Below are 27,210 nucleotides of genomic sequence, written 5' to 3'. Positions count from 1 at the left end.
CAGATGAAATAGCCCATCAAAAAGCCTCTATAGTGCACTTCGCTCACAGGAGTCTGCAGATAGGGATCTACTAAGTGGTCGACAAGAGGACCTATAGTAAGGACACGTCACATTCTGACTCACAGCTTAACTGATGTAAGAATGAAGTTTAATTTCTCCTCTTACATCTGGGAACTGGGAACTCCCTGGGAAGTCCCTATTATAATGTGACATTATAATGGGCCGATACCGATGATTAAAAATAACAATTTGGCCGATAGCCAATTCCGATACCAATGATTTGTTTCCCTTTTGTGCCAGGGAAACAAAGACATCTTTATTATAAAAAAAAATAACTGAGCTGTTTTAAAGTCATTCAGCATTTCATTACACTGTCTTTGAGCACAAATTCAATTATACACATTTGTGAAACAACATTTAATATAACCTTCTTTCATATGAAAAATAATCTTTTTTAGAAAATGTAATAACTAAAATTGCAAATCGCAAAATTGATGCGACACAACAGATAAAAACATTGGCCAATGCCATTGACGAATGTCATCTTATTTACCGATGGAATTATTACCGAGGAAAGTTTCCCACTGGTTAATAAATTTGTGACAACACTAACACCAGACATTTTACAAGAAAAGAAGACGGTCAATATGTGCTGCGCGCTTACTTTGATCTTTACCGTCGGATGGCGGTGTGTCTGGCCTCTCCGGTAGAGCTTTCGCTGCGGGGCCGCAGGTTTCCACCTGGCGCTGCTGCACCGCGCACACCGACTGTAACCGCTCCATCGTCCTTGCGACGATTGCCTTATTTACATTATGGTTCCCTTATAGTATTGGGTTTAAATCTGAAATATTGACAAATAGGCACGTTTGCTTTTCGCTTCGACACCAAATCCTCTGCCGTCTCTCCCGTCCCGTGTGTGTGAAATATGACTCCTGCTACTCTGTGCTGAGACTCCTTACAGAGCAGATGCATTCACTTTCAGTTTATAGCGTCCGACTATCCATTGATAACATGGCACTGATACGCCAAAATGAACCAAATGGGTTTTAGTTCTGTAAAAAAAGAAAAACGACGCTGGGTACGTAATGTAATCGGTGTGTGCCCGACCACCGTGTAACACCGGTAAGACAGACTACTGCGACAAGCCTATTGGATACCGATGTTCGGCCGATAAATCGGTGCATCCCTATTATTTACTGTATTTGATATTATCAAAAGGGTAAAACTAAAATCCAACAGTGTGGATGGTGGCATCAGTGTCTGGCAGTATGTCCAACAATAGGCAGAACAAAAGGCGAGAGGTTTCCTTTTTTGGATAGAAGCACGACTGCAGACTTTCAGGTGGATGTACATGTGCTTCCCTCTCTTCAGCCCATGGGTTCCCTGCCAGCATTTTATGAAACACACGCAGACACACTCGTATACCACACAGGCCGACATTAATTAGGTGGAGGTGCAGCTCATTGACCAGCTGGGCTGCCGCCGGCTCTCTCAGCCGCACAACTCGAGTTCAGCCCGCTGGTCACAAACAGGTCTATATGTGTGTGTGTGTGTGTTTGAGCATGAAGCCTACGTACAGAGGTGTGCAGGTGTTTTCGCTCTCTTTTTCCACACTCATATGTAATGCCGCATCGCAACTGGCCCCTAGCGACTGCTGGTAAATGCTTTGATGGAGAGAGCAGCATCGTCAGAAAACAGCTGGCAGCATCATATCATAGATGTACATTTGGCCACAGTTTGCTTTATATATTGTAATTACTTTACACGGCCTATATTTTCAGCTCCTGTGTGTGAATACACTAAATTGTGAGCTGCTTTGTCATTTCAACAATGTCTCTGTCTCTTGTTTCTAATTTGGTTCATTTGCTTTTTGAGACACCCTTGGGAGAGAGCGGCTGAGTCCCTGAGCTTATGTCGTACCTCTATTTGTGGTTTGGTTTTGACAACTCGCGCTTTAGGCTTGCTCTAAAATTTGGATTTCTCTCAGTAGCATTTTGTCCACTTTCTGGCTTGTGATATGAAAACGGAAATGTCAACGACAGTGTTAATTTTGCCTCTGTCAAGTTTGACTCCGTTTCTCACCAAATGACTCAAGTACTGGTACGAAGTGCTATGTATCTCAAGTATCTAACAGAATCATGACAATTTATGGTAGCTGCATAATAGTTATTCATTCAATTATTTTCTTTGAAATGTAATAAAGTGTAATGGAGATGAAAGTACACACTTTGTTAATCATTTGTTTCTGTTGTTCGTCTCTTTCCAGCCATGTTCAACCTTATTCCAGTGGGGCTGCGAGTGGTGGCCATCCAGGGGGTGCAGACCAAACTCTATCTGGCTATGAACAGTGACGGCTACCTGTACACATCGGTAAGTGTGTCACTTAATGTACGTGTGAGTGTTTGTATGAATGTATGTGTGTATCAGACGGGGTCCTGGCCTCTATCCTAGTGGCTGACCTTCCAGTCCAGCTGTATGCAGAGACAATACCAGAAATCTGAGGTACTATAGTGACATAAGCGTTTGGAAGAAACCAGTGATTCTGAAAAGTGAAGCAAATGCGGAAGTGCCTTAAACTTGCATTCTTTCTAATACCCAGCAGGGGGCGACTCCTCTGGTTGCAAAAAGAAGTCAGATTGTATAGAAGTCTATGAGAAAATGAGCCTACTTCTCACTTGATTTATTACCTCAGTAAACATTGTAAACACGAGTTTATGGTCTCAATCGCTAGTTTCAAGTCTTCTTCAATACAGCATGATGTTCATTTAGTAAATTATGGTCCCATTTACAGTCAAATAGACCATAAAGCAGGGTATGCTTTAGGGCGGGGCTACCTTGTGATTGACAGGTCGCTACCATGACGTTTTCCAGTCTGGGAGTTGTCTGTGTTTTCGTCTTAGAGCTTTAACCCTTTCACAGTGGGTTTCAGTTCATCAAAGTTAATTGTAACAATTTAGCCACCTAAAAATGTCTCATTCAGCTTTCGGTTGTACTTAACTCCACCCCCTCATGTCAAATGTGGTTGCAAATGACCAAGATTGCAACAGCCAAAATCCAAGATAGCGATGGCCAAAATGCCGAACTCAAGGCTTCAAAACGGCAGTCCACAAACCAATTGGTGATGCCACAGTGACAACAATTTCTTATATACAGTCTAAGTAAGGAACACAACAACAAACATGAGATAGAAAAGATAGATCAAGGAATAGCGGGGATTTGGCTTTAAGTGTTTATATTTTAGCAGAATTGTTTTTTCTTTTATTCATATTCTGTGGGGAAAGGGTAACTCACTCTCACCGTGCCCACTCAGACACAACATCATCCTAAGTCTAATGAAAGAGCAGCATCATGTTCTGATATAATTCAGTGTTCATAAAAAGTTCAAGGATAGTGTAAGCAGGTGGGTGGAGCAGTGACATATCCGATCGCGGCAGCTGGCTCCTCATCTTTGATTAAATGTGCAAGGTTATGAATAATTCATGTTCCTGTTCGTCTTCCTCCCAAATGTCACCATCGCATTGTGTGGCAGGCGTCACTGAGAAGACTGACAGGCTGGTTGGATGTGCAGCCAGAGGGCGTGCAGACACACACACATCCGCCGCCAACAGACAATCCTCCTAGTCAAATTAGTAAAGATTGTTCCTATGGTAAAGGTCTCAGTGGGCGGGCACAATGGTGATTGATGGAAACAAGCTTAGAAACGGCTAAGAAAACCTAATGATCGTGTAGCTTTTTATTCTGCAGCTGCTGCTGACAAGTAATCTGTTAAATAGTTAGACAGTAATGTGATGAAGGAAGAAGGAAAACAGGCCTTCTGGCTCTTTTCTCGCACTCTTCACATACACACAAACAAATGCATTAAGAAACAGGGCTAATGTGATAGCTCTCACCAAGCATTAGCTCAGTCAGAGACACTTACGTCAAGGAATTGCAGATGGTTATACAGTTTAGTGAAAGAGACTCTGCTGCTCTTTGAGGGAGCTTTAAAGGAATCCAAGAAACAACAAGAATACTGCTGAAAGGACTAATACCTTAAATAACAAACACACAGCTGAACATTAGAACTCAGCAAAGACAATGATCCCAAAAGGTTCAACACATACTAAATAGGAGAATGAAACCAGAAAGCATCAGCAGCATCAGCCTCACGTATCCATCCGGAACGCAGACGGTCCGCAAGGCAAATTATCAAGGGAGTAAAGTAAAAAAACAAAACAGAAATTCAACTAATGTTAGTCTAACATAGTTTTAAAATGGTTTTCCGTATGTTTTCATGTATGAAAAGACCCTGAATGAACACTGTAGGTGGACTACTTGATTACTATAAGCAAAATATTTAAACAGTGTTTGTATAGGATTGATTAATGTCCCATGGTTTTTGAATTGATGATTTTGTCGACTAATCCATTACTTGATTTAATCGACAGATCTGTGAAACTGAGCGTTTCCACAAAGAGTCACACACGAGATGTTCTTAAGTTTCTTGGAAGTAAGTCATTCAGAATGAAAAACAACTAAAGAAATCTTTGACAATTAAGACCAAAACAACCAATTAGTTGACTAAGAGGGGGCAGCCCTAATAATAATAATAGAGTATTTATATTTAAATAAAACCAAACCCAGAGTGACTATGTCAATGCTAGGGCACCGCAATTAATACAAATTTGATCGCAATATGGCCTTCTTCAATTTTCAAATCGTAGGAGGCGCACTATTTGTTAAAAGGCAAAATGTCAAAATATTATTTTAAATTGAATATTGTCCAGCGATGTCCTGGTCTACACATCATATTCCAAAGACCTTAGAAAACATTTTTGTTTGCCACAGATCCCCGCAAAAAGTTGATACCCTCTGGTCCTATCTGGCGTTGGCTGAGTTGGAGACCTCTAACTGAATCCCTATAGTAGCTTTGAGAGTAGGCTACTGTGCAATTGTTCTTGCTATGCTTTGACCTCTTATTGGAGGGATGAAATATGCACTATTCGTGTCACGGATGAATAGCATTACATTAATAATTGCACTTATAATGTGCATATCCAGTACTGAATTTAAAGTTTTTTAATTTGTAGTCCAACAGTTTTGCAATTACAACAGTAGAACACTGGCAGGTTTTATTTGATAATTTGAACACAGTTATGTAACCCGAACAAACCTTGAAAACTGTGCTGTCTGCTGTCTGTCATTCAGCATTCAATAGTCAGTACAACCAATGGAGCTGCTGTTCTTTACAAATCTATTTGAATATTTTTATAAACATCTAATTAACATTTATTTTTAGGAAAAAAAATCTAATTCAGTGTAGTATTTCCAAGACCGAAAGAGTGACAACCAAATCACTGTAGCCTTTTGAAAAATGTTCTGCCATAATTACATTTTAATGAGTGCTGGCAATTGTTTGACAACATATCCATGGGGGTTGCCCCAGCTAAGTATGCCTGAGGGGAATATATAGGAATAATTGAAATTAAACATAGTCCTTCAACCTCTTCCCACACACACACACATACACACTGTATTTAACATGGCTCCCCAGCAGTCCACAGCTCCCAGGTAGTGACTTTAATGATATGAGCTTGGCTGTCAGTAATTAAGCCTATGCGGCAAGTTGTAAAGGATTAATTTAATAAAGATGAATCACGCTGGCAAGGCTCTAAAACAGAGAGAAGCAGCAGTATAAGTATTGGTCAATTTATAAACTGTCTTTTATTGCTAATGTTTTAGGCAAAAAGTGGAAGCCAAGCAGCTTACAACTACCTTAGATTAGCATAATACTAATGTTGAGTTTCAGTTTGCTCTGTGGTGTGCCCCAAGGTTCTGTCCTGGATCCTTTTTTGTTTGTCTTTGCTTTCCACTAAATAAAGAATAAGTAGTTTTAAAGGTATAATTTATCAATGCTATGCAGATGACATCCAATTATACTGTACATCCCTTTCAACCTCAAATTAGGCCCATTGTATCTCAAGATGAGATGGAGAATATTCACACATTTAGTGATCGAGCATACCACCACAAAGCTTTTGTCCATGTCTTCTAAAATCTAATGTGACATATATCTTGATTTCTTTAAACTGTGTACTCAAAATCAGAATCCAGTTCAAGGACCATGTGATCACATTTAGAGTTTTCTATTGGTCACACACCTACATTAGTGAGCTATTACAGCACTATGACACTAGTTTCTGAGCTTCAAGTTTGTGTGTGTTACCTTGCTCCAGGCTTAAAACTAAATGAGTCATTTGAGGTTGTGGCTTCTACACTTTAAAACTCACTACTACCACTTCACTTTGGATTGCCTTTGTTTAGTTTTTACTTTCTTATATTGTGTCTCTTTTTTATGTTTTTTGTGTTGATCTTTAATTTTGAAGCACTTTCTGACATCGTTCCAGAAAGCACTAGGGGTAGGGGAAAAAAATAACTGCAATATTGCATAGATAATACGGATGTCAAGTATCAATCTTTTGCTATATAAACTATTAACCTCTTAATTACGGGCCCGCCGGTAGCAGCCGCTATTCTGAGGTTGTAGCAGGCTCAGTCTTAAAGCTAGAGTGAAGATACTGGTATCACATGAAACTAGAATCTAAGGAATCAACTGGTACCAATCACGTCATGTTAGCTTGTCCGGAAGAACGCTAAAAAACACTCCAAAGTTACGCTAAATTTTGGCAAGGAAAAGCTGGTAAAACCATTTTCAAAAGGGGTCCCTTGACCTCTCACCTCAAGATATGTGATTGAAACCTCTGAGATGAACAGAGTGAAAACTGTATCTTATTAGATAAAACAGACGTTGACAAACTGCACAATTCACAGTTGAAAAAAGGCAATAAATCACAATACATTTTATCACAATACTCAGCATATTTCATATTTAAAATCGCAATAAGATGGTATTGTGATAATATTGTATCGTGGGGCCTCTGTTGATTCCCACCCCTATCTGACACCTATCTTCATTTCTTTAAACTGTGCCCTAATCAAATTCAGAATCCAGTTCAAGGACCATGTGATCACATTTAGAGCTTTCTATCGGTCACACACCTACATCAGTGAGCTATTACAGCACTAAATCACTAGATGGTCTCTGAGCTACCTTGCCCCTGGCTTAAACTGAAAGAGTCTATTCATTTGAGGCTGTGGCTTCTAAACTTTGAAACTCACTTCAACATACTACCCCTTGTTTAGTTTTTACTTTCTTAAATTGTGTCTCATTTTTGTTTTTTTGTGTTGATATTTAATTTCAAAGCACTTCTGACAGCTGCTCCAGAAAGATGCTACAATAGTACAGTGTAGATAAACTTCACTTCATTGCTACTTACCCATTTAAGATACATGCATTTTTTATCTGTTAAAAATAAAGGTCGATTTTACCTATAAAACATTGTGGTTTCTTATATTGGACTACACAAAAATTGGATGGATTCAAAAAGAACTAATATCAGTAAGCAGAATCTGAATTCGTACCACAATCAATAAATCTAAATAATACTAAACCTTTCTTGCAAGCACTGAATTTGCATTTTATTCAATTTTTTTTTGGTGGTGTACAAATATGTTAAATCTTCACCAAATGGAGAAGAGCATAAAAGCTGTAGTCTAAAAAGAAATACTGCTGGCTACATACAAACAGTATATCATCTATGCTGTTTTAAATACCAGTCCTCATATGAAATACAATACATCCTGTAGATGTGTTAAATTGGAAGAAAGCAGTTGGGGGGGATGGGTTGTGGAGCTTTCAGTTTCAGCTAAATTAGAGAGGGAATTGAATTCAATGTGTAGCTGGCTGCCTAATAGTGCTTGTCTTGCTGGGGATTGCTGCAATGGTGAAGTGCTGCCTTGAAGCCACACATTAAACCACCCAATAGCAGGTCAGCATCAGAGGGAGATTCCCAATCACCAGTGGAGAGACAACAGATGACGTAGTTTGGAGGGGGTTGGGGGGATGAAGTGCTGCTGCTGCTGCTGCTGCTGGGATCTGGAAGCTTCCCATTATTCTACATGTGTGCATAAGTGCTGTGCATGCATGAATGGAAATGTGAGTGAATATTTGCAGTAGAATAAACAGGATTCATATGATTTGTATGGTCCATTTACATTTTTGACTATCATTCTAATGCAAACTAAATTATAAATGTATATGTACGTTACGGTTAACCCGATGTTATCCATTTCCTTTTATAGCTGATTAATTTGAGCGTCTACTGAGTTGTCTCACATGTGCATCTGGTATATGTGCATCTGTTTGTACATAACTGTGTGTTCTGTGTGTATAAGAGAAAGAGAGAGAGAGAGTGAGAGAAACGAGGAGTGAGAAAAGAGTGCACATGTGTGGGTGAGGCAGAATGCACGAGTGAAAATATATTCATCCATCAGCGTCAATGTGTGGGAGAGGAAGAACCAATTAATATGTATTTTTCTTTACTATCCTGTCTAGTACCGTTTGCCCTTCTACTTCTGCAAAAGTAGTGGAGCAAGTTTTGCATCAGAACTGCAAAGGTGCCCTCTATTATACACAAGTATAAACTGTTGTCGACCTAATCTAAAATAAATTGCTAAAACATACAACCCGATACCCTTTCACTATCTGTAGCAATGCAGTGAATATTTCTACTGAATCAGAGAAAAAAAAAAAAAAAAAAGTCTTTGAGCTTTCTTGATATGATTTTAGATGTGTGGGTATATTTTTAGATCCTGGGCTAAGTGGTGTCCACATATCTCACGAGGTGCCTTTGAAGTGGTGTTATTAATTTCCTGGTGGGTCATATTTGAATTAGTGTGAGTCACTGAGGCTCCAGTCGAATCTCGTCTAGACTGCTCTCTGCGAGTGTGTGTAAAATGGAAGGTTCAGGTCTCTTGGGGTGGAGATATTTATCAAGTTAGCATTGAGGTTTACAGGCGCTTTTTTTCCTAAATCGACAGGCCAGTTAAATCCCTGCAATGGCATCCTGTGAAAGAGTTCCTGCATAGACTGCAAGACTTTAAACTAGGGTTGTCAATCGATTGAAATATTTAAATCACATGACTGTCCAGAGTTAATCACAATTAATCGCAAATTAATATATATATATATATATATATATATATAAAATATTTTTTATCTGTTCAAAATTTACCGTAAAGGGAGATTTGTGAAGTATTTAATATTCGTATCAACACTGGAGTATGCAAATTTGCTTGCTTTATACAAATGTATTTATTTATTATTGGAAATCAATTAACACAAAACGATGACAAATATTGTCCAGAAACCCTACTACTACTGCATTTAACATAAAAAATATACTCAAATCACCCATTTTCATTCACATATCTTGAGGTCAGAGGTCAAGGGACCCCTTTGAAAATGGCCATGACAGTTTTCCCCCGCCAAAATTTAGCGCAAGTTTGGAGCGTTATTTAACCTCCTTCGCGACAAGCTAGTATGGTTGGTACCAATAGATTCCTTAGGTTTTCATATGATACCAGTATCTTCACTCTAGCTTTAAAACTGAGCCCGCTACAACCTAAAAATTGCAAGTTGCGTTAATGTGTTAAAGAAAGTAGTGGCGTTAAAACAAATTTACGTTAGCGAGTTGTTATCACGATAACTTTAACAGCCCTACTTTAAACCCATCACATTCTCACTCATTTATAAACACACTCTGGTTATGCATTGTGTGCAAGCTAAATGTCTAAAATGAAAAGTAAGGTCATCTGGATAATGTACAGGAGAAGACAAAAGAATGATGATGATGATGAGGAGGTAAAAATAAAAAAGAGGTTGCTAGATGAATGTGACACCAGCATTACATCTACACTCACTCAAGTCATCAAGTACATTTTTTCCATAATAAAAAACTATGCTGAGTCTCTACCGCGATTTGGTGTCATTTAACAGCATGCTGCTTCTGTCCTCTGCGGTCTGTGTAGAAGTTTGACACCCGCACACACACACTGTTTTTACATGCGTCTAAACAGTGCCGCAAAACTGACCGTCTTGAGCGCTCTCACCGTTATTTACAAGGAGTAAGTCAATCTTTAAAATGAAAACGCACAGATGAAAAGGAGGACGAAGCACAAATAAAACAAAGCGTCTTTAAATTTGTGTTCAACATAATACCTTATTATCTCAATGAAATGTACTGAAACAAATGTATATGTGACACAAATGATTATTTTGGCCAGTAAAAAATATGCTTGACCGGTGGATTTTTTTTCATCTACCAGTCCCCTTGGCCGGTGAGTCAAAAAGTAAAATTACTAATATGTATGCGGATAAACATGCATAAAAATAGAAACAGAAAAATAACAAAAAGTCTGTATATCGTGCTTGTACATTATGTATTTGTACACCCTTGTTAGATATGGAGTTGGCTCACACACATGCCTTTTCAACCATTTAGCAAGCACAATGCCTTTGGTAAATAACCACTGCTCTAAGGTTCCCCTCCATTGAGCTGTGTCATTAACTACTTTGTGTTGTGTGTGTTATGTGTATGTGCTGCTGGCTCCAAAGTGTACCCTGTGTGGGTGTGTCTATTTGTGTTTGGTATTTGCGCGGGTCTTTTCCACCAGCTTAAAGCTCTTCAATTTATTCCCAAACAAATGAACACTATGAGTGTACTTTATCTTTAGCTAAAGAATAAAAGGTGCCTTTCAATCCACTTCCACTCTACTGAAAAGACTGGGGCATTGAAAAGCCGGATTTAGAAAGATTTGTCTTCAGTGCCCGGCCATAGCATTAGCTTTGGTGAGTGTCACATGCATTGATGTGTCTGCAAAGAAACTAGAGCAGCGCTGATTGCATTGGCATAATTGGTGTCATCTTAGTTTCGATATGGCAGCTGAGTACACACGGGGCAGTGTGCAGCATTGATTTGGCTCGTCTTGTGAAAACTCCAGCCAATACGTTTACAGAGGAGATCAGATCCATTATGCTAGTATTTCTCCTCCTGCTGATTGGATCAGGAAAACACTATCGGGTAGTAATTACTCCCCTAAAGACAACCAGAACGCTGTTTGAGAGTACATCATAAGAGATTGTGTTTTCTTGACATGACTCTCATGCTAATGCAATATTCATTTCACAGTTACCACTGCTGCAATTGTGTTATTGTATGATAGAGTACGAGAGGTTTCCCAGATGGGCATTGTGTGTGCCTGTGCCCGTTTGTCCGTTTGTTTTACATTCATGGATATTAAAAATGGGCCGAGAAACATCTTTCAGTATGTTACACTCAACACTTGCATCAGCCTTTAAATGTCTCCTTCCTATGCAGTTACTGGATTATAAAGAGCTCAGGCAACAACTCCCTCTCGCTGTAATATAAGACCGTTCTCTGCCCTTTGCCCATGAGATAAAATTCACTTTATAAGAAATGTCTGTATGCAAGAACAAATACAAATGTACAGGCATGTTTGCAATTGTATGTTAAGGTTTGAAATGAACTACACTGCACTGAAATGAGATTTGCATGCCTGAAACTACAGACACTTTCAGAAGAGAGGAGGGATGATGGAGCAAAAAGGATGGGAGGATTTCTTCGGCAAACCTTTCGTGCTTCCAACAAAGAAAAAAGCATAAAATAATAAGATTAAAAAATAAAAAGCTATATCCTGATGTCCTGTTAGGGTGATTATACAGTAGTTGTCATTAGGGATGCCACAAGGAGCGATACCTCGGTACCAAGTACATGCCAATCCGACTTTTTCAGTCCCGATACCGATAGCGATACCTGGGCATTGACTGATACCGAGTACCGATCCAATACCAGAGTTTAATTAATAAGCTGTATGCCTCACTGTGTGGAAGTGACTGGTATCATTCTTTTATGTGTCAGGAAACATCAGGCTTGACTTAAACATTGCTTTCTTAACTTTGTGAAACAAAATGTAACAAATAAATACATTAGATATGAATTTACTGAAATTATATTTATTATTAAAATAATAAATGGTACACCAACATCTGGGTAGAAAATCTGGAAAAATTAGCAGAAAATACAATTTTAAATGTAAACCTTTATAAGGCATCAACAAATTGATCATGTCTTAAACAGGAATTAAAATTCCAGTATATAACTTATATGGTATACTGTATAAACATAGAATTGAATTTTATTGATCGGCCCCATTGTCACCGATAGCCGATTCAGCTATTTGAGTCAGCATCAGCCCGATAGCTGATCCGGTATCAGTTCATCCCTAATATTGAAGTACATGGGATGTATTGTTTTACTTTCGCTTTTTACCTTGGTATGAAATTGGAATTTCACTGGTATTGGTATCAACTACAAAATTTATGGTATCGTGACATCCCTAGCTGTCATTTTGATAAAAACGAAAGTTATAGAATTACTGGCCCAGCATCAGGGTGGTTACACATGTATGTAAGGCACCCTGCACACAAATACTAACAAACCTTAAAATGAATATGTAAATAATGGGCAGGGGGAGGTTAAACTACACGTCACTGTATTAGGTTAAAGAAAAATGAATCTGGTATTGAACATGAAAAGAAAACCCTGAAGCTTTCAACCCTCTGTCCTCTTGTTCATTTTCTTTCTCCTACCTATCAGACAGAGCCAACAGCATGGGTTAAAAGTGAAAGGTCTATAAAGTTAAATGAAATCACTGCTCATCACCCACACAGACACTATAGAAAAGAGGAATGAATAGGGATGGAATTTTTCCTATTCCACTCCTATAAAACGTGGAGAAATGCGTCGCAGAGCTCCCAGCAACACAACTATTAAACACATTTTCTCACAGCTAGAGAAACGGGCGAGAGTAAGGAACAGCTGACACCCTTATACAACAGGCATCGAAGTCTTTATTGTATCAAACGCACCAGAGCCTTTCATCTCATTTTCCTTCAGCAAAATTGGTTCTATATGAAACGGGCACAGCTCCTAACAGCATAATGTACTCCCAAACAATGCAGTGTTTTTCTTTTCTTTTTTTACAAAAACGCTTCCCTGGACATTATGTAAGCGAGGTTGCCAGCTGTGCATCATTTGGACCAGGACTTGTCATAGTTGCATATTTCAGGGAAAAGCCCATGTAGTGTAATGGGATCATTAAAAGTCCATTTAGTCAAACCACCATAGAGATGTGAGGGGGGGGGGGGGGGGGAGTGGTTGAGGGATGACACGACTATTTCTATGCAGATAGTGTCCTGCTTTTTCTAAAGTGATTTCCCCTCGCTCCATCTGGCACTGGAGTCATGATTAAAGTGATGTGAAATTTTTTCACCGGGAGATTGGTTTCACTGAACAATAGATATGCTATTGACTGAAGGAGACGCTATACTGGAGCCCATTCAAAAGAATCTGAATGTTTCTGTCTATCACAGCCCCGTTAGAATAGAAATGGGGATCCCCTGCCATTTGGCCCCTCCTTGTGTCAGTCTGAGAGAGCCTGTTGTCCATAGAGCCACTCCAACACAGCAGCACGGCCAGCAGCCTCTCCTCCATCTTGGCTCTAAATCTGCCTGTATCTGTATGCGTCTGTTTATCAATAGACTCTTATTCTTCTCCAGGGCGAGTGGAATCAGCCAAATCCACATAAGCTCATTATTAGAGGTAGAACAGAACTGCTGGCTCGCGAGCTGAGCAGCCCGTTGTTTGGCTCTCACTCGCTGCCCGTGCATAACGGAGATGGATGCTGCCCAGCCTCTCTAAGACTGCTGCTGCTAATCACAGTCAGAGAGCAAGAAAGAAAGAAGTCGTTGAGGTACTGAGGGAGGAGAACAGTCAAAAAATTAACAATGTGCGAGAAGGATTAAGAAAATATCCAAATTAATAATTAGAGATGAAAGGAGAGAGAGAATCTAAAATGCATTTAACAATCTAGACAAAAGCCTCGACCTAACACACTGTGTTCAAAGAAATAAAGCAAAGCACCATGAAAACACTTACGCTACTTGTTCCCGCTTACACTTTGCAGTCTTTGTGTTCATTATGTTTGCACATATATATTGTAGCGTTTGTATAAATGATAATAATAATAAAACAAATAAAGAAATATTTGCACTTTATCGATAAAAGATTTGCGCAAGCAGAGGACCAACTACGGGGATCCTATTGACCCAGAGCAGCATCTGTCTGAGGTAAATGTTGTATAGCCTCAACTGATGTAAGCTATTCTAGTTTCCTTTTAGCGTAATGCTCTGAGTGAATTTGCCTCTGGTTAACAGTTACGCGGTGAATATGTCTACGGATTTAATTGTGAAAGGTAAGAACTGAAGGAGTGGATCTGGTCTGCGCTGCCTTTGTGAAATTTGAAAGGAGTAATTAAGTTTGCCGTCTTGGTTCGGACTATGGAGTCTCCGTGTTGTTGTACACTATAGTGTACGGTGGTAGAAATCAACCGTCCAGTACAGTACGTACAAAAGCTCAGAAAAATCTACCTCGTTCCTAAAAAAAATTACTTTGATTTTCGCAACAGTTCGAAAAAATATACTGACGTGTGAATTAATCGTACGAAAAAAAAGCACCTAGTGTGTAAAGGCCTTAAATTAGCAGTCTACTTGACGCATACTGCTGTAGCTTACCACTCAAGAACTCACAGGCCACGGTGATCTGCTCTGAAGCTTAGTTCCTTTATATATGTGCAGCAAGATGTTGCAAATCTTTTACCACTCTTGCATCCAATTCAAGATCTAAACAGCAGAAATCTTTCAGTAGTTAAATTATTCAGTGGTTATATTTGGCGTAAGGATTTGCAGAACCCCTTAAATAAGTCCTATACCTATATTTAATATATTAAAAGTATTCTTATTTAAAATAAATATCTTTAAAAATCGAATATACATGGAGTTTACTAAACTAGAAAAATAGTGGTTGCAAACAAAAATGGTTACAACAATAACACTGTATATGACATACTAACAAGCTCATGTTAGTTCCTTTGCATGTACAAGATTCTTGGAACTGATCTGAAGCCAAAGCAGAAACATCACACACACACGTGACATTGTCACACAAACAAAATCACACTGTAGCTATAAATATAGAAAATGAGATGCCAGATAACACAAGTTACAGATGCACAGTTAAAAGAAGAGGTTCACATTTGTTTTAAGTCCATCTTAAAACAATACTAGCATGCCCGTATACAGTATATATTGAAAGAGTTGTTGGTCTCTGCAATTTGTTCCCTCCTTTCCATACTGGCCACAGAAGAAACCACTTTGTTAAGTGATTCCAATGTAAATTTAATGCCAATTTTGTAGAGAAAATATTATAACTTTGGAAGATAGCCACTTAATTTGGCTTACTCAGACTGTTGCTGCCTCATATATATATATTAGCTTTTAGCTGTACTCAAAACTAGGTTGGTTATCTTCTTGAAAAACATTTGTTGAAATTCTCATTACATCCCGAACAGCAATCAATAAATCAAATGCTCTGACAAAAAAAATCTGTTATCGGTGGCTGTCGCAGGACTATAATAAGTCCTATATATATATATATATATATTTATATATATATATATATATATATAAATATATATATATATATATTTATATATATATTTATATATATATTTATATATTTATATATATATATATATATATATATAAATATATATATATATATATAAATAAGGCTACCTGCCTGTCTACATGCGTGCACTCCTTGCACATCAAGGGAGTCTTCCAGAAGCTGCTACAGCTTGATAGCTGTGAGTACTAGCAATAGCCATGTTCGTTGTTTGTGTTCACAGTGATCATTTTGGATGAGTGGCTTTGGAGAGAGGCCTGGATGGACAGACTGTCAGTGGTGCCGACTTGGTGACTTTCTCTCTAGATTTAGGGACTTTCAGAGCTAGTATTGCTAATATCATTGGAGAAGAGATAGCAACACTGAGCTGGGTTTTTAGCGTACTCTTACTAGTTTCTCAAGATTACTAACCCTGGCTTTAAGAATGTGTTTTGTACAGACTAAGGATTGTGGATTCTGTCCTCCATCACTTACACACTTACCTGTTTAGGAAGGCTGTGTGGACAGGAGGAACAATTGCAGCAACCAATCCATTAACTCATTCATTGAACATATGGACTGAGGCTGAGATCAAAGGCAAAACTAAGAGCAGAAATGGCCTCAAACAGATATTGATCTCCGTGGCATCAGCTCAGAACCTCACACTGTTAGTCACTACAGATCTCTTTTTTTTTAATAAATTAGTATAGTTCACTGTTCTGTGTAGGCTTTCACTTAATCTGTTGGTGAATCAAATATATTATGCTGCATACAGTGATATATCAAATACATTACTGTTGCATATTTTTCCAACTGGCACAAAATGGCATTCTTTGACATGAAATATTATTTCGAGGCACATTTCTATATACACTGCCCCGGTTTTCCGTCGTGTACCACAACTGAGCTGTACATCATGGTAAAGTGATGGATTAACATGTGTGGTCATGAAGACGATAAGAGACGGACACGCTATGTCCAGCTTTTGTTTCATTCCTACATTCCTGTTTTGACCTCAATCGAACAGATAGCAACCTCAGCCTTCATGGGCTCTGATCATTGTTGTTCATGCTACATGAATACTACTACGAGTTTTACATCTTTACTAAACATTCACAAGGTTTGGAAGGCTTTATCATTTCAGAATATTGAGTATTTAAAATGCACGTTGAGTAATGATATCTGACTCTTATAGACTCTTTTTACGGAGCATCTGGGTGAGATTGTTTTGGCTTTGAACACTTTGTGGGAAGCCATTTAGGGGCCATGTTGTTGTCACTGTACTAGTGATTACTGCTGTACTAGTACCGTTTGGTATGGGGCATCTGTGGGACAGTGGTTGGATATGTTCAAGTGTGTAAGTGTATGTGTATGGTAGGAAGCTCAGAAAGAAAAAAACTAACATTATTCTTACCTTAACCCTGAACATAAACCTTCATCTGTCTGCATAAACTGAGATGAAAAACAAAGAGTGCACGTTGACTATTCCCTCAGCTTTTTTGTCTTTATGTTTTAAAAGACTAATTTCTTCCTGAACCATAACACTGTAAGCTCCCAGCTGGTTCTGCAGACCTCCTGGTGGCTTAGCATTTATTCAAATGGAGTGTTAGGTACCCCTGTGATGTTGCAGCTTAACTGAGAACCAAGGCTGATCCAACAGGATGTAACCCAGTGAGGTGATATGTCACAAGCTTCCTGTGACTTCAACTTTGTTTCTGTCAGAGTTTTTAGTCCAGTGTGGTCTGTTGAGGCTAGATCAGCGAGAGGGGATGACGAATGAGTGTGGTTGTCAGTTACTGTAGGTGTGTCTGGGTTTTGTGTCTCGAATGCACACAATACAACATGGTAGTATTAACACTAGGTTTCTCTTTTAACAAGTTCAACAAGTGAACATTTTCCGACTCATTACTGTTCACTGCTTTTACATTACAAAGCTTTTGTATGTTTTAGCAGCATTGTATAGAAAAGCTTCAATAGCAGAGTAAAGCTCATCACCAGACATGAACCTCATTCAGTCCTGTTAGTGTTGCGCATGAAGACCGACGCTGTTAGAAGAGAGAGCTGTTATAGATGACTCCCTGTCTGGTAGTGACATGTTGTTTGTCATGATCTCACAGTGGGTCTTTGGCCCTGGGGACACGTCATCACTCTCACCAGACATCCACCAAAGTCATGGTTGGTTTTTTTTTAAACTGGGAGCGGGATAGGACTGATCCTGGGTGTTGGTCTGAAAGAGGCATCTATCCTTCTCTTGCTAAGGGCGCTTTCACCAGCCAACATTTAGCTTTTAATCTTACTCTGGTGCGGTTCGTTTGGACAGCTGTGAATGCGGTAATCGTACTCTGGTGCGGACCAAAACAACTGTTTCCAAGCGAACCAAAACGCAGCCTCCGTTTTGGTTCGTTTTGACCTGCACGGGCATTTGTTGAGATGGACACAGGTAAATGACAGGTTAACTTGAATGGGAGAGGACCGACCTGGACTTCTACAGAAGTCTGATGTTTGCTTGACATCCGGGCCAAAGAGAACATACAGAATATGCTATAATAAAATAGTGACGCTTATGAAGTCATTTGAGATAAACTGGAGGAGAAGGGATTTTGTGCGCAGAGTAGAACAGTGCCAAGTCGAAGTGAAAAAGCTTTGACAGCAATAACTAAAAGTCTGCGATTGCCTGCATAGAAGTTGCAGCAGTCCTGTATAATTTTTGCACCGTGAAACCGAACCAGACTAAATAGAAAACGAACCAAAAGTATGAATTACGATTAGCCAAACGGACTATGGCTTGTGAAAGCGCCCTATAAGAGCTCACTCTGTAATACACATTGCAAGTTTGAGCTGTTGGCTATTCCACCTTCCTATGTAACTGTGTGTTATGGTGGCGTTTGCATATATTGTATGTATTTGTTTTTGCGGACAAAATGCTCTAACTTCTAAGAAGAAAATTTAAAAGCATGTGCAAGAACAATTCACTGCTGACTAGCACACACTGTCCCTCGATCTCTCTCAGGGGGAATTGTCTTCTAACTGATTAGAATCTTTTTTCTAGACTCACTGCCCAAGCACCATTACAAATTGGACAAACACACACACTCATAGACCTAAGCACACACACACGCAATCCTTGCCCCAGAGGAAATAAACCTCAGCCACACTGTTGTAGCATTAATGGCCAAATCCCATATAGGCACTGGATTCTAAACCAAACAAACGGGGAGTGAAGTCTTGCACAGTATGGAGGCCAGGGGATGAACAGCAAAATCGCATGTCCCTGGGGAGTCTCCCCACAGCCAGTTCATTAGGGAAAGAGATAAGGAAGCATATAGATTGCATATAAAGTTAATAAAGCCACTTTGTGAAAGCATTTCAATCCTTTTTTTGTAGTTTGAAATTAAGTTAGTACTTAAATATGTAATATAATAAGTCAAATGGCAACACTAAACTATTGTGTCCAACAAAATCTTCAATAAAGCAGACAATACTATGAAAGATAATCCTCTGCCTATACATAATTAACAGCTAGGGGCCAAATGAGAACATGTTTTATTAATGCTCCTCTGTATCTGTCATATCAACGTTATCTATGATATAAAGTGCTACATTATTCACGACAGTAAATGGAATGAATAGTTCTAAAAGATTCTCAAGAGACAACAATTTTAAAGCAAGGGCCTGAGCCTTGAGATAGTTTCTTCCCTCTTTCCTTGCCCTAGTGCGAGTTGAAGTTGCAGCGCAATGTACCGTTATTAAGTTGCACTCTCAAGTAATGAACTATTGCATTTCAGCCGCTGCTGTTCATACCAGGATGTCAGAGCCTCCTGAGAGCTTGTGAATTAGTATCAAACAACTGCTATACATTGTATCTCCTTCTCCTTTTTCCCCCAGGAACACTTTACACCAGAGTGCAAATTCAAGGAGTCGGTGTTCGAGAACTATTATGTGACATACTCCTCCATGATATACCGGCAGCAGCAGTCGGGCAGGGGCTGGTACCTTGGTCTGAACAAGGAAGGAGAAATCATGAAGGGGAACCATGTCAAGAAGAACAAGCCAGCAGCCCACTTCCTTCCCAAACCTCTAAAAGGTAAGCCTTTTCACATTTTACTGTTATACCATTAAGGGTCAGGTTCAGTGGGCAACTCCGGGTCTGAAAAGTGAAGCCTGTGCCTTAAACTTGCATTCTTTCTAATAGCCGGCAGGGGGCGACTCCTCTGGTTGCAATTGTCTTTGAGAAAATGAGCCTACTTCTTACTTGATTTATTACGTCAGTAGACATTGTAAACATGAGTTTATGGTCTCAATCGCTCAATCGTGTTCTTCAATACAGCATGATGTTGATTTAGTAAATGATGTTCCCATTTAGAGTCAAATAGACCATAAAGCAGGGTATGCTTTAGGGTGTGGCTACCTTGTGATTGACAGGTTGCTACCACGGCGTGGGAGTTGTCCATATTTTCGTCTTACAACTTTATACCTTTCACATTTCATGAAAGTTATTATAACCTTTTTGGTTGCCCAAAAAATTTCTTATTCAGCGGTCGGTTGTACTTGCTCCGTCCTCTTGTGTCACTTCTGGTTGCAAAAAAACAAGATGGGGATGGCCAAAATGCTCAACTCAAGGCTTCAAAACAGCAGTCCACAAACCAATGGGTGACGTCTCCTCTTATATACAGTCTATGGTCAGGTTATGCTCAATCAGAACTGGTTCATACAATGCCCAGTCCGACCACGCTGACAAGTCTAGTTGTTCTAAATGTCTTCACTCAAAGGCAGAGTGAAAAGCTGGCCGCCATAGAGATGGGGGAGGCGTGACGTAGTTTAAATATGGGAATAACGGCAAAGAACGTATTTTGCCAAGAAGTGAAAATCGATTGTTCATTCCACTGCAACATCAGCGCCCAGCAGCAAAGTTACGCTTCCACCATTTTGGACTGAAAGTGACTGCCGGGCGCCAGTAAAAGGTCCACCTAAAAAGAGCCATACAAAAGTAAAACAAAATTATTTCTTGTCTATTGTCATATTCTACCAAAATGGCCTGTGTTGAACAATAAAATATAATAAGCATTTTCTAAAATGGTGGCAGCGGAGTTTCGTCTCTTTGCTTCAATACTCTTTGATAACAGCGCACACATTTTCAGACCGTCTCTCCTGGAATGTATTTATAGTGCGTCACTTCGTTGGTCACATGAAAAGTGACAGAAACAGTTGTGTCAAGAATGAAAAAAAGACAGGTGTAAGGGGGAGGGGGTTTACGAAGCTATTCGACCATCTGTCAAGCACCTCTAACTGAGTATACTGGCAGCTTAAGTGCACTGCTTGGCATCAGAGATAAAGTTGCTGTAACTACTTAATCTATTGAGAAAGGTTCTTAATTATTCAGCAATGTCACTTTCTAGTTGGCAAAGTGGTTGTTTTTTCACACTAAGAGACCTTCCCTGAGACCTTTTGGCTTTTCTCTAATTAAACGTCCCAATTTTATTTATACTTCCAGTTCATTAGGATATTCTTTTACTAAATGAGCTGCTTTCTACATGACCCTCTGCCATTTAGCATTCTCCTGAGAGATGCTGGCGTAGACTTAGCATCCTATAGCTGGTCACACTCCGCTGCAGACACACTGAAAAACGATGCTAAGCCATTGTCTGTGACCAGAAGTAGGAGGAATAATGCAGGTTTAATGCTTTGAATAGGGACTTTATTCTCCGTACAGTAAAGTCACAGAGAACCCCACCCATCCAGGCTGTGTGTGTGGTAGTGTGGCGAATGTGGAGACAGAGGAAACGGGAGGGAGAGGGAGAAATGTTTCTCTCTGTTGAAAAGGCCACAGTTTCCTTTCATCTCCAACAAGACACAGATTTACCTGTCAACAGAGAGAGTCTGTTTTCACTTCAGCGGGATAAAAGAAGAGCACTTTTTTTCCCTACAGAAGGAATAAAAGGCTTGCAGCGCAAAAAGCCCAAACAGTGACGAAAAGAGGGCAGTTTCTTTAGATTGTCGAGTTTCACGGTTTGGATCCGTCACACATGTCTCTTTTTATAGTTTCACTACAGTCTTGTGGGTGTGTGTGTGCACATTAACACGCCCACTGGCCCACTGGCACTGTCAAGTTATAACTGGCCTCTACACTAACTGGGTGAAAAGATGATTAAGTCGTAAACCCAGTCAAGCCATTTAATATACAGTATTATTTGTTTTATGAAGTACCAGATATAGTATTTTATCATAAAATGATCATGGATGAGGTGATTTGGGTAAAACTTAGACGATCTTGATATCACTTTACGTTACTGTGCATTATGACTGACACGCACTATACATACTATACTGACCACTTTATTAGGTACACCTGCACAATCAATAATCTAAAGAACAGCTCTGCCATGAAGTCTACTTTTACAAAGCTTATACATTTTCAGTTTTTGTTGATAATAATAATAATTTAATAATATGGATTTTCATTCAGTAATCCAGCAGTGATTGCAAAACTGGAATATTCCAGTTTGGAGTTAAATTCTTCATTGCTTCAGTTTGCAAATGTGATGCTGCCCATTCTAACGTCATTGGTGGAGCTCCTCCAGTCAACATCTGATTAAGAATCCATGTCTGCCCTCTGAGATCACTATAACAGCTTTTCTCTTCCATTTACCAGGCCATCTAGGGGGTCTCAAACACACTTAAGAGCAATAACCAGAGAATGATTGCCTCGCTTTATGCTGAGCGGAAAATACTGAGCAAGAGAAAAAGAGGATAACAAGGATAGATATAGTCTGGTGAGACAGTAAATCTAACAGATTCTAAAAACCGCTGCCCTCAGCTGCCTTTTGTGTATTTTATCTACAAGGAGAAATAAAGTATGTTTGGATCAAACAGCAAGTCCAAAATGAGAAATATAAATAACTATGTTTGTTGTGATACCCAAAGATTTAAGTAATTCTCCTTCTTTTGCACAAACTTTAAATTATCCAGTAATGCACAATATTTACTAAATCTTCTACATAATTTAAATTCCAGATGTAGCAAGTGGTTTGGAAAGAGCTTTTCAATGGAACGAGAGAGAGAGAGAAATAAAGGAGAATTTGTTCCAGCAGCTCATAAAGATTTAGAGGCAGTGGTGTTACAGGGCACCAATTAAAAAGCTGTCTCTGCATTGGCAATGGCATCTTCTCCAGCCATTACTCACTACTCCTCTGGTTCCAGTCTGTGAGTCTCAGCCCACAGCCTCTCATTCTGTCTTCCTCTGGATGAAACAAGTCGCAGCTCACGTCATTCAAACCCAAACAGGAAAATCCTCTTACAATTCTAACGGAAACTCTTGATGCAAGACACAGAGAGCTGCCTTTATCAGAAAAAAAGGGTGTACTGTAGTCTTTCAAGTGGCGTCTGTCACAGAAACACTGGCAAATGACAAGATGGATGGTTGTTATTGGGGATTAATGTTTAAATATGAATAGCAGAGGTGATACCGTAATCCCGAGGTCAGAAGCGCACCATTATAAATCATGCAATACTGTCACTAACAAGACTGGAACCAATCATCAGCAGTTTCCCAGTGAAACCCTGCCATTGATTGATGTGTATAAGGATGGTCTCTGGATTGCTGCTGTAACAAAAAATGCTGGGCTAAGTGAAGTGTTTGAAGGACCGGGTTTGCCGTTTCAGCCACACACTCCCTTAGGAACGAACATCAAATAGCATCCCAGGCAGAAGGATGTTGACAACATCCTGAAACCAAAGACTCAGATTACTGATATTTCTTCTGAAAAGCGGCTGCTGAGATGCATATTGGGCCGATGCTGCACACACAGCAAAGCTAGAGCACTAGCAACTCCTGAATTTATAATGCCGTGCTGTGAATATAGGATTTTATACTTCAGTACCAACCTAGTCTGCTGTAATCTTTCGATTCAGCAGTTTGCAGGGAACTAGAAGTACGATCTTGTGTTATACCATCACAGGAACTAGGGCTGTCCTCCACCAAAGAAATTCTTGGTCGACTAACACGTAAGGCCTTTGCACACCAAGTTGGTATTTTTCATTCGAAATCGTCGCACATTTTGTGTCAATCACGTTTAAATACCAGCTCCGAAATTTTGGTCCATCATTTAAGATTTTTGGAATACGTTCGATTTTCGGAATAAGTTTGATTTTCTGCGTTTTTTTGCATCCGTCAAAAGCCAAAATAGGGTTGTTTGACACTCAGAGCCACCATCCGTGCAAACGTCATCATCCAAATTGGTATGATAAACATTCATTCCACCTCCCAGCACAAAGCAAAGAAATAAAGAATACAGAGATGTGGAATAAAAAGACAGATTGTGGCGGGCGATTGCAGAACAGCTTGGACTCGGAGATGGTTGCAAAACAAAGGATGTACGAAAGATTAGCCAGTAGTGATTGTGCTCTGGGCAGCTAAACAATAGCTTTTTGTTAATGTCATTCATTTATTAGCCCCGTTTTGGACCAGCAATATCCATTTCACCCACGCAATTAATTCAGTTTTGTATCGTATTGCAAACTTTCACAACGAATAGAATAATAAAACGCATCAGACTCTGTGTGTAAAGTTTCTGAGTGTAACATTTGTTATCGTTTGACGGATTAAAAAAACCCAGTAAAATACAGAAAAATAAAGATTTGGTGTGCAAAGACCTTTATACAATTTTATCGACTGATCAATAAGTTGATTTAATTCTTGGAAATAAGTCATTCAGTATGAAAAAGAATAAAAAAAACGGCTAATTGACTAAAGAAATCTTAGTTGACTAAGACCAAGACGACCGACAAGTCGACTCATCAACTAAGAGGGCGCAGCCCCAACTGGACCTATTCTAATCAAAACAGAGCGCAGTCCCTCTTTATTGCTATCTGTGTACTATAGATTACAGTTCTTGTTTTCTATTGTTGCTTGTCTAATGAGTACAACATGTCCGTTTGTCTGATTCTCACTTCTTTTGTGTCTCCACAGTGGCAATGTACAGAGAGCCATCCCTGCATGACTTGACAGAGTTCTCCCGCTCCGGCAGCGGCACACCCACCAAGAGTCGGAGTGCCTCGGCCGTGCTCAACGGAGGCAAAGCCGTGAGCCAGAACGAGTCGACGTAGCCCGGCAACCGAACCCAGGCCTGGGGCCGAACCACGAAACCTTACCTCCAGCAGAGCGTGAATCCAAGCAGACTTCTCTCACCGATCAACGGTTCAGGACTAGCTACGACAACAATCCACACACAAACACCATCGATAATAAACAGTTAGGTACCATCCTGGTCAATCATCGTCCAAAAAAAATCATCAATAGTAAGAAACTTAACGGCACATAAACCATTCTGGATCTGGAAAGACAAATTAATATTTTGTTTTGGTTTATCTCTTACTTTCATCACTCTCTGTTGGTGATTATTGCAAACCAGTTAGCTCATCTTTATCTTACTTTATTTTCCTGTGGACACTAACTTTTCTTTTTTCATTTAGACACCAAGCACTTGTGCATCTGTAAGACAGGGACAGGAAGTTAGACACGTAGGCATTCAGGGCAGCCAGTGATAGCGCTAGTCTACAAGGCTGCAGTGGTACAGTACAGTACAAGCCCTGATCTCTGTCATCCATGCTTCTGTGAATACAAAGCCTATAAACTCCCTGGTGTGGCACAGCCTTAGCGCTGCTGGGACTGTGGCCAGCCAGACGGTAGCTCTCCTGCGTCCTAGTGCACACGCTCAGAGACTGAGCTCTCTAGCATGGGAAAATGAAGCCTATGTTCAGCTGACCTGAAATATAAAAGGACAGTGTGGCTCTCTTGCAGTTTTTGTTTTCTTTTCAGAAATGCCACAGCTGCACCTTGGTTTTTGCTAATTTTCTGAATTAGCTGAGAGCTTTTTATTTGGTTTTGTCCCCTCTTGTTCTCTTCCCTTACCATTGTTCAGTATTTGTATCTCTGTTGCCGTTTCATCATTGAAAGGGGTTCCAGCAAACCAAAGACAGAACGAAAGAGTGTCCCTTTAAGCCGCTGAAAACCAAGCCAGTATAAAAGGCAAAGCTGGAATTTTTTTTTTTCATTGTACATTTTTGATAAAAGAAAGCAAAGATTTGGTGGAAAAAAGTAAACAATGGACAAAGGAAGTGATTTTAAAACACTTTGGAGTTGGCAGCGTGCTTGATGTTGTGCTTTTTGCTGATATGCTCGATGACCGAGGTATGAAATGACTATTCTGTGTTCCCATTCCCTTCTGTTACCACTGTGTCACAATGTCTCCGTCTCTTGTCCTCGTGATCCGTTTCCTCCCTCTGTGCTTGTGTCATACTTCTACGCCCCCGCCCTCCTTTTTTGTCGACTTCTATCGACTGATACAGTTCACCATAGGAATATGGTGCAAGCCCCTTCCCCAGGATGCTTGTTATGTGTTTGAGTAACTTATTGTGGTGACAATATTTTCTATATTTAAAAAAGAATACTGTGGACTTTTAGGTGGCTTAACATTTTATAGGACACATCATATTTGTAAAAGTGGAAAAAAAGGAAAGAAAAAAAAAAAAAAAAAAATGAACATCTTCCCTTTCTTGCACAGGGCATGTACAAACACAATTATGTACAAAAAGGACCCTTTTTGTGGGCTAGGTACTCTTCCCTTCAGCTACATAACTTTTTTCTGGTACATGCTTCTGGGAGGCTTTCTTTTCTTGGTTTCCTCCGGAGGTGGTTTGTATTAGGTGAACCTATCTGTTGCATGGGAGAAAGCAGGGAAATTCTGGTCTAGAGCTGCATGATGTAGGCTATGTGTATTAACCCATGTTGGATCATGTGTTCCAAACTACCAGGCTAAATCTGATAAAACAACATTTACAGGCAGACATTGTGGCTGCCTGATAACTTCCAGTTGTTTATTATTTGTTGTATACACAAAAATGCACTGAATAAAATGTTTATATTAAGATATAATTTTAAAATGTGTCAGACTCTCTTCTTTGTCCTTTCAATTGCCTTATTTATGTACTCAACACAATCTATGTATTCCTCCGTCCAGCCTAGGGATGTCACGAGAACGTCGGTACCAAGTCGATGCCAAAATTCGGAAAATGTGACTATACTCGTTTTTATACAGTACCGCAGGTACCGTAGGTAACGTCAGGGCTCGAGACTAATGGCGCCCTGTTGTCCCGTCGTCCCGGGGACTAGGACTATCCCAAATACCATTTTTTTTGGGCTCGGAAGCTTCATTTCGTGAGAAATATTCAAAGGTATTCGAAGCTTCGGGACAGTGCCGCTGCCGCACTACTTTACACACACGCACTTCTACACATAACAAACAGCGATATCCGTCTGAGAATAACTAATAATAATTCATGTTTAGTATGAATAATGAATAATGTTGGGGGTTATTCCTTATTTCATGGGCTATTTGGAAATGTATACATCATTATTACATACTTATGTATAAAAAAAAAAAAATGAATTATTTGAGTACTGATTTGGAGGTTGAATACCATGGCAACGGTCGAAGCTTCGAAGCCTTATGGGGCTTATTCTATCTAATAAATCAGTATCTCTTTTGGAGTTGAAAGGCTGAAGACTAGATGCCTGGAAATTGCTCCACTGCTGTGGCTCCTGTGTCTGTATGAGGGCTGCCTTGGCTCAATAATTTAGTTAAGTACAGTAAGATTACTTTCACGGTTTTCCCCAAAGGTTGATCTTGGTTTTGGTACAAGTGATCAAATACCTTCTCATCCCAAAAGATAAGGTATTGTTGGGCCAATG

At 39.6% G+C, this 27,210-nt stretch overlaps 1 protein-coding gene across 4 annotated transcripts in view; it reads left to right on the top strand.

The window, feature by feature from the left end:
* Positions 1-26,402, top strand: part of fgf13a (fibroblast growth factor 13a) — a 127,184-nt gene extending 100,782 nt beyond the window's left edge. For 2 of the 4 annotated variants that reach the window (XM_074648492.1, XM_074648490.1), the window contains exons 3-5: positions 2,267-2,370; positions 19,350-19,548; positions 24,430-26,402. In XM_074648492.1, the coding sequence (XP_074504593.1) occupies positions 2,267-2,370; positions 19,350-19,548; positions 24,430-24,566 (440 nt within the window). In that variant the 3' untranslated portion in view covers positions 24,567-26,402. The remainder of the gene's footprint in view (positions 1-2,266; positions 2,371-19,349; positions 19,549-24,429) is intronic. The other 2 variants (XM_074648489.1, XM_074648491.1) reach the window with 2 other exon arrangements.
* Positions 26,403-27,210: the final 808 nt, after the last annotated feature.

The sequence above is a fragment of the Sebastes fasciatus genome, chromosome 10 (assembly GCF_043250625.1).
Source record: "Sebastes fasciatus isolate fSebFas1 chromosome 10, fSebFas1.pri, whole genome shotgun sequence".
NCBI lineage: Eukaryota > Metazoa > Chordata > Actinopteri > Perciformes > Sebastidae > Sebastes > Sebastes fasciatus.
This window is presented reverse-complemented; position numbering and strand designations above follow the sequence as displayed.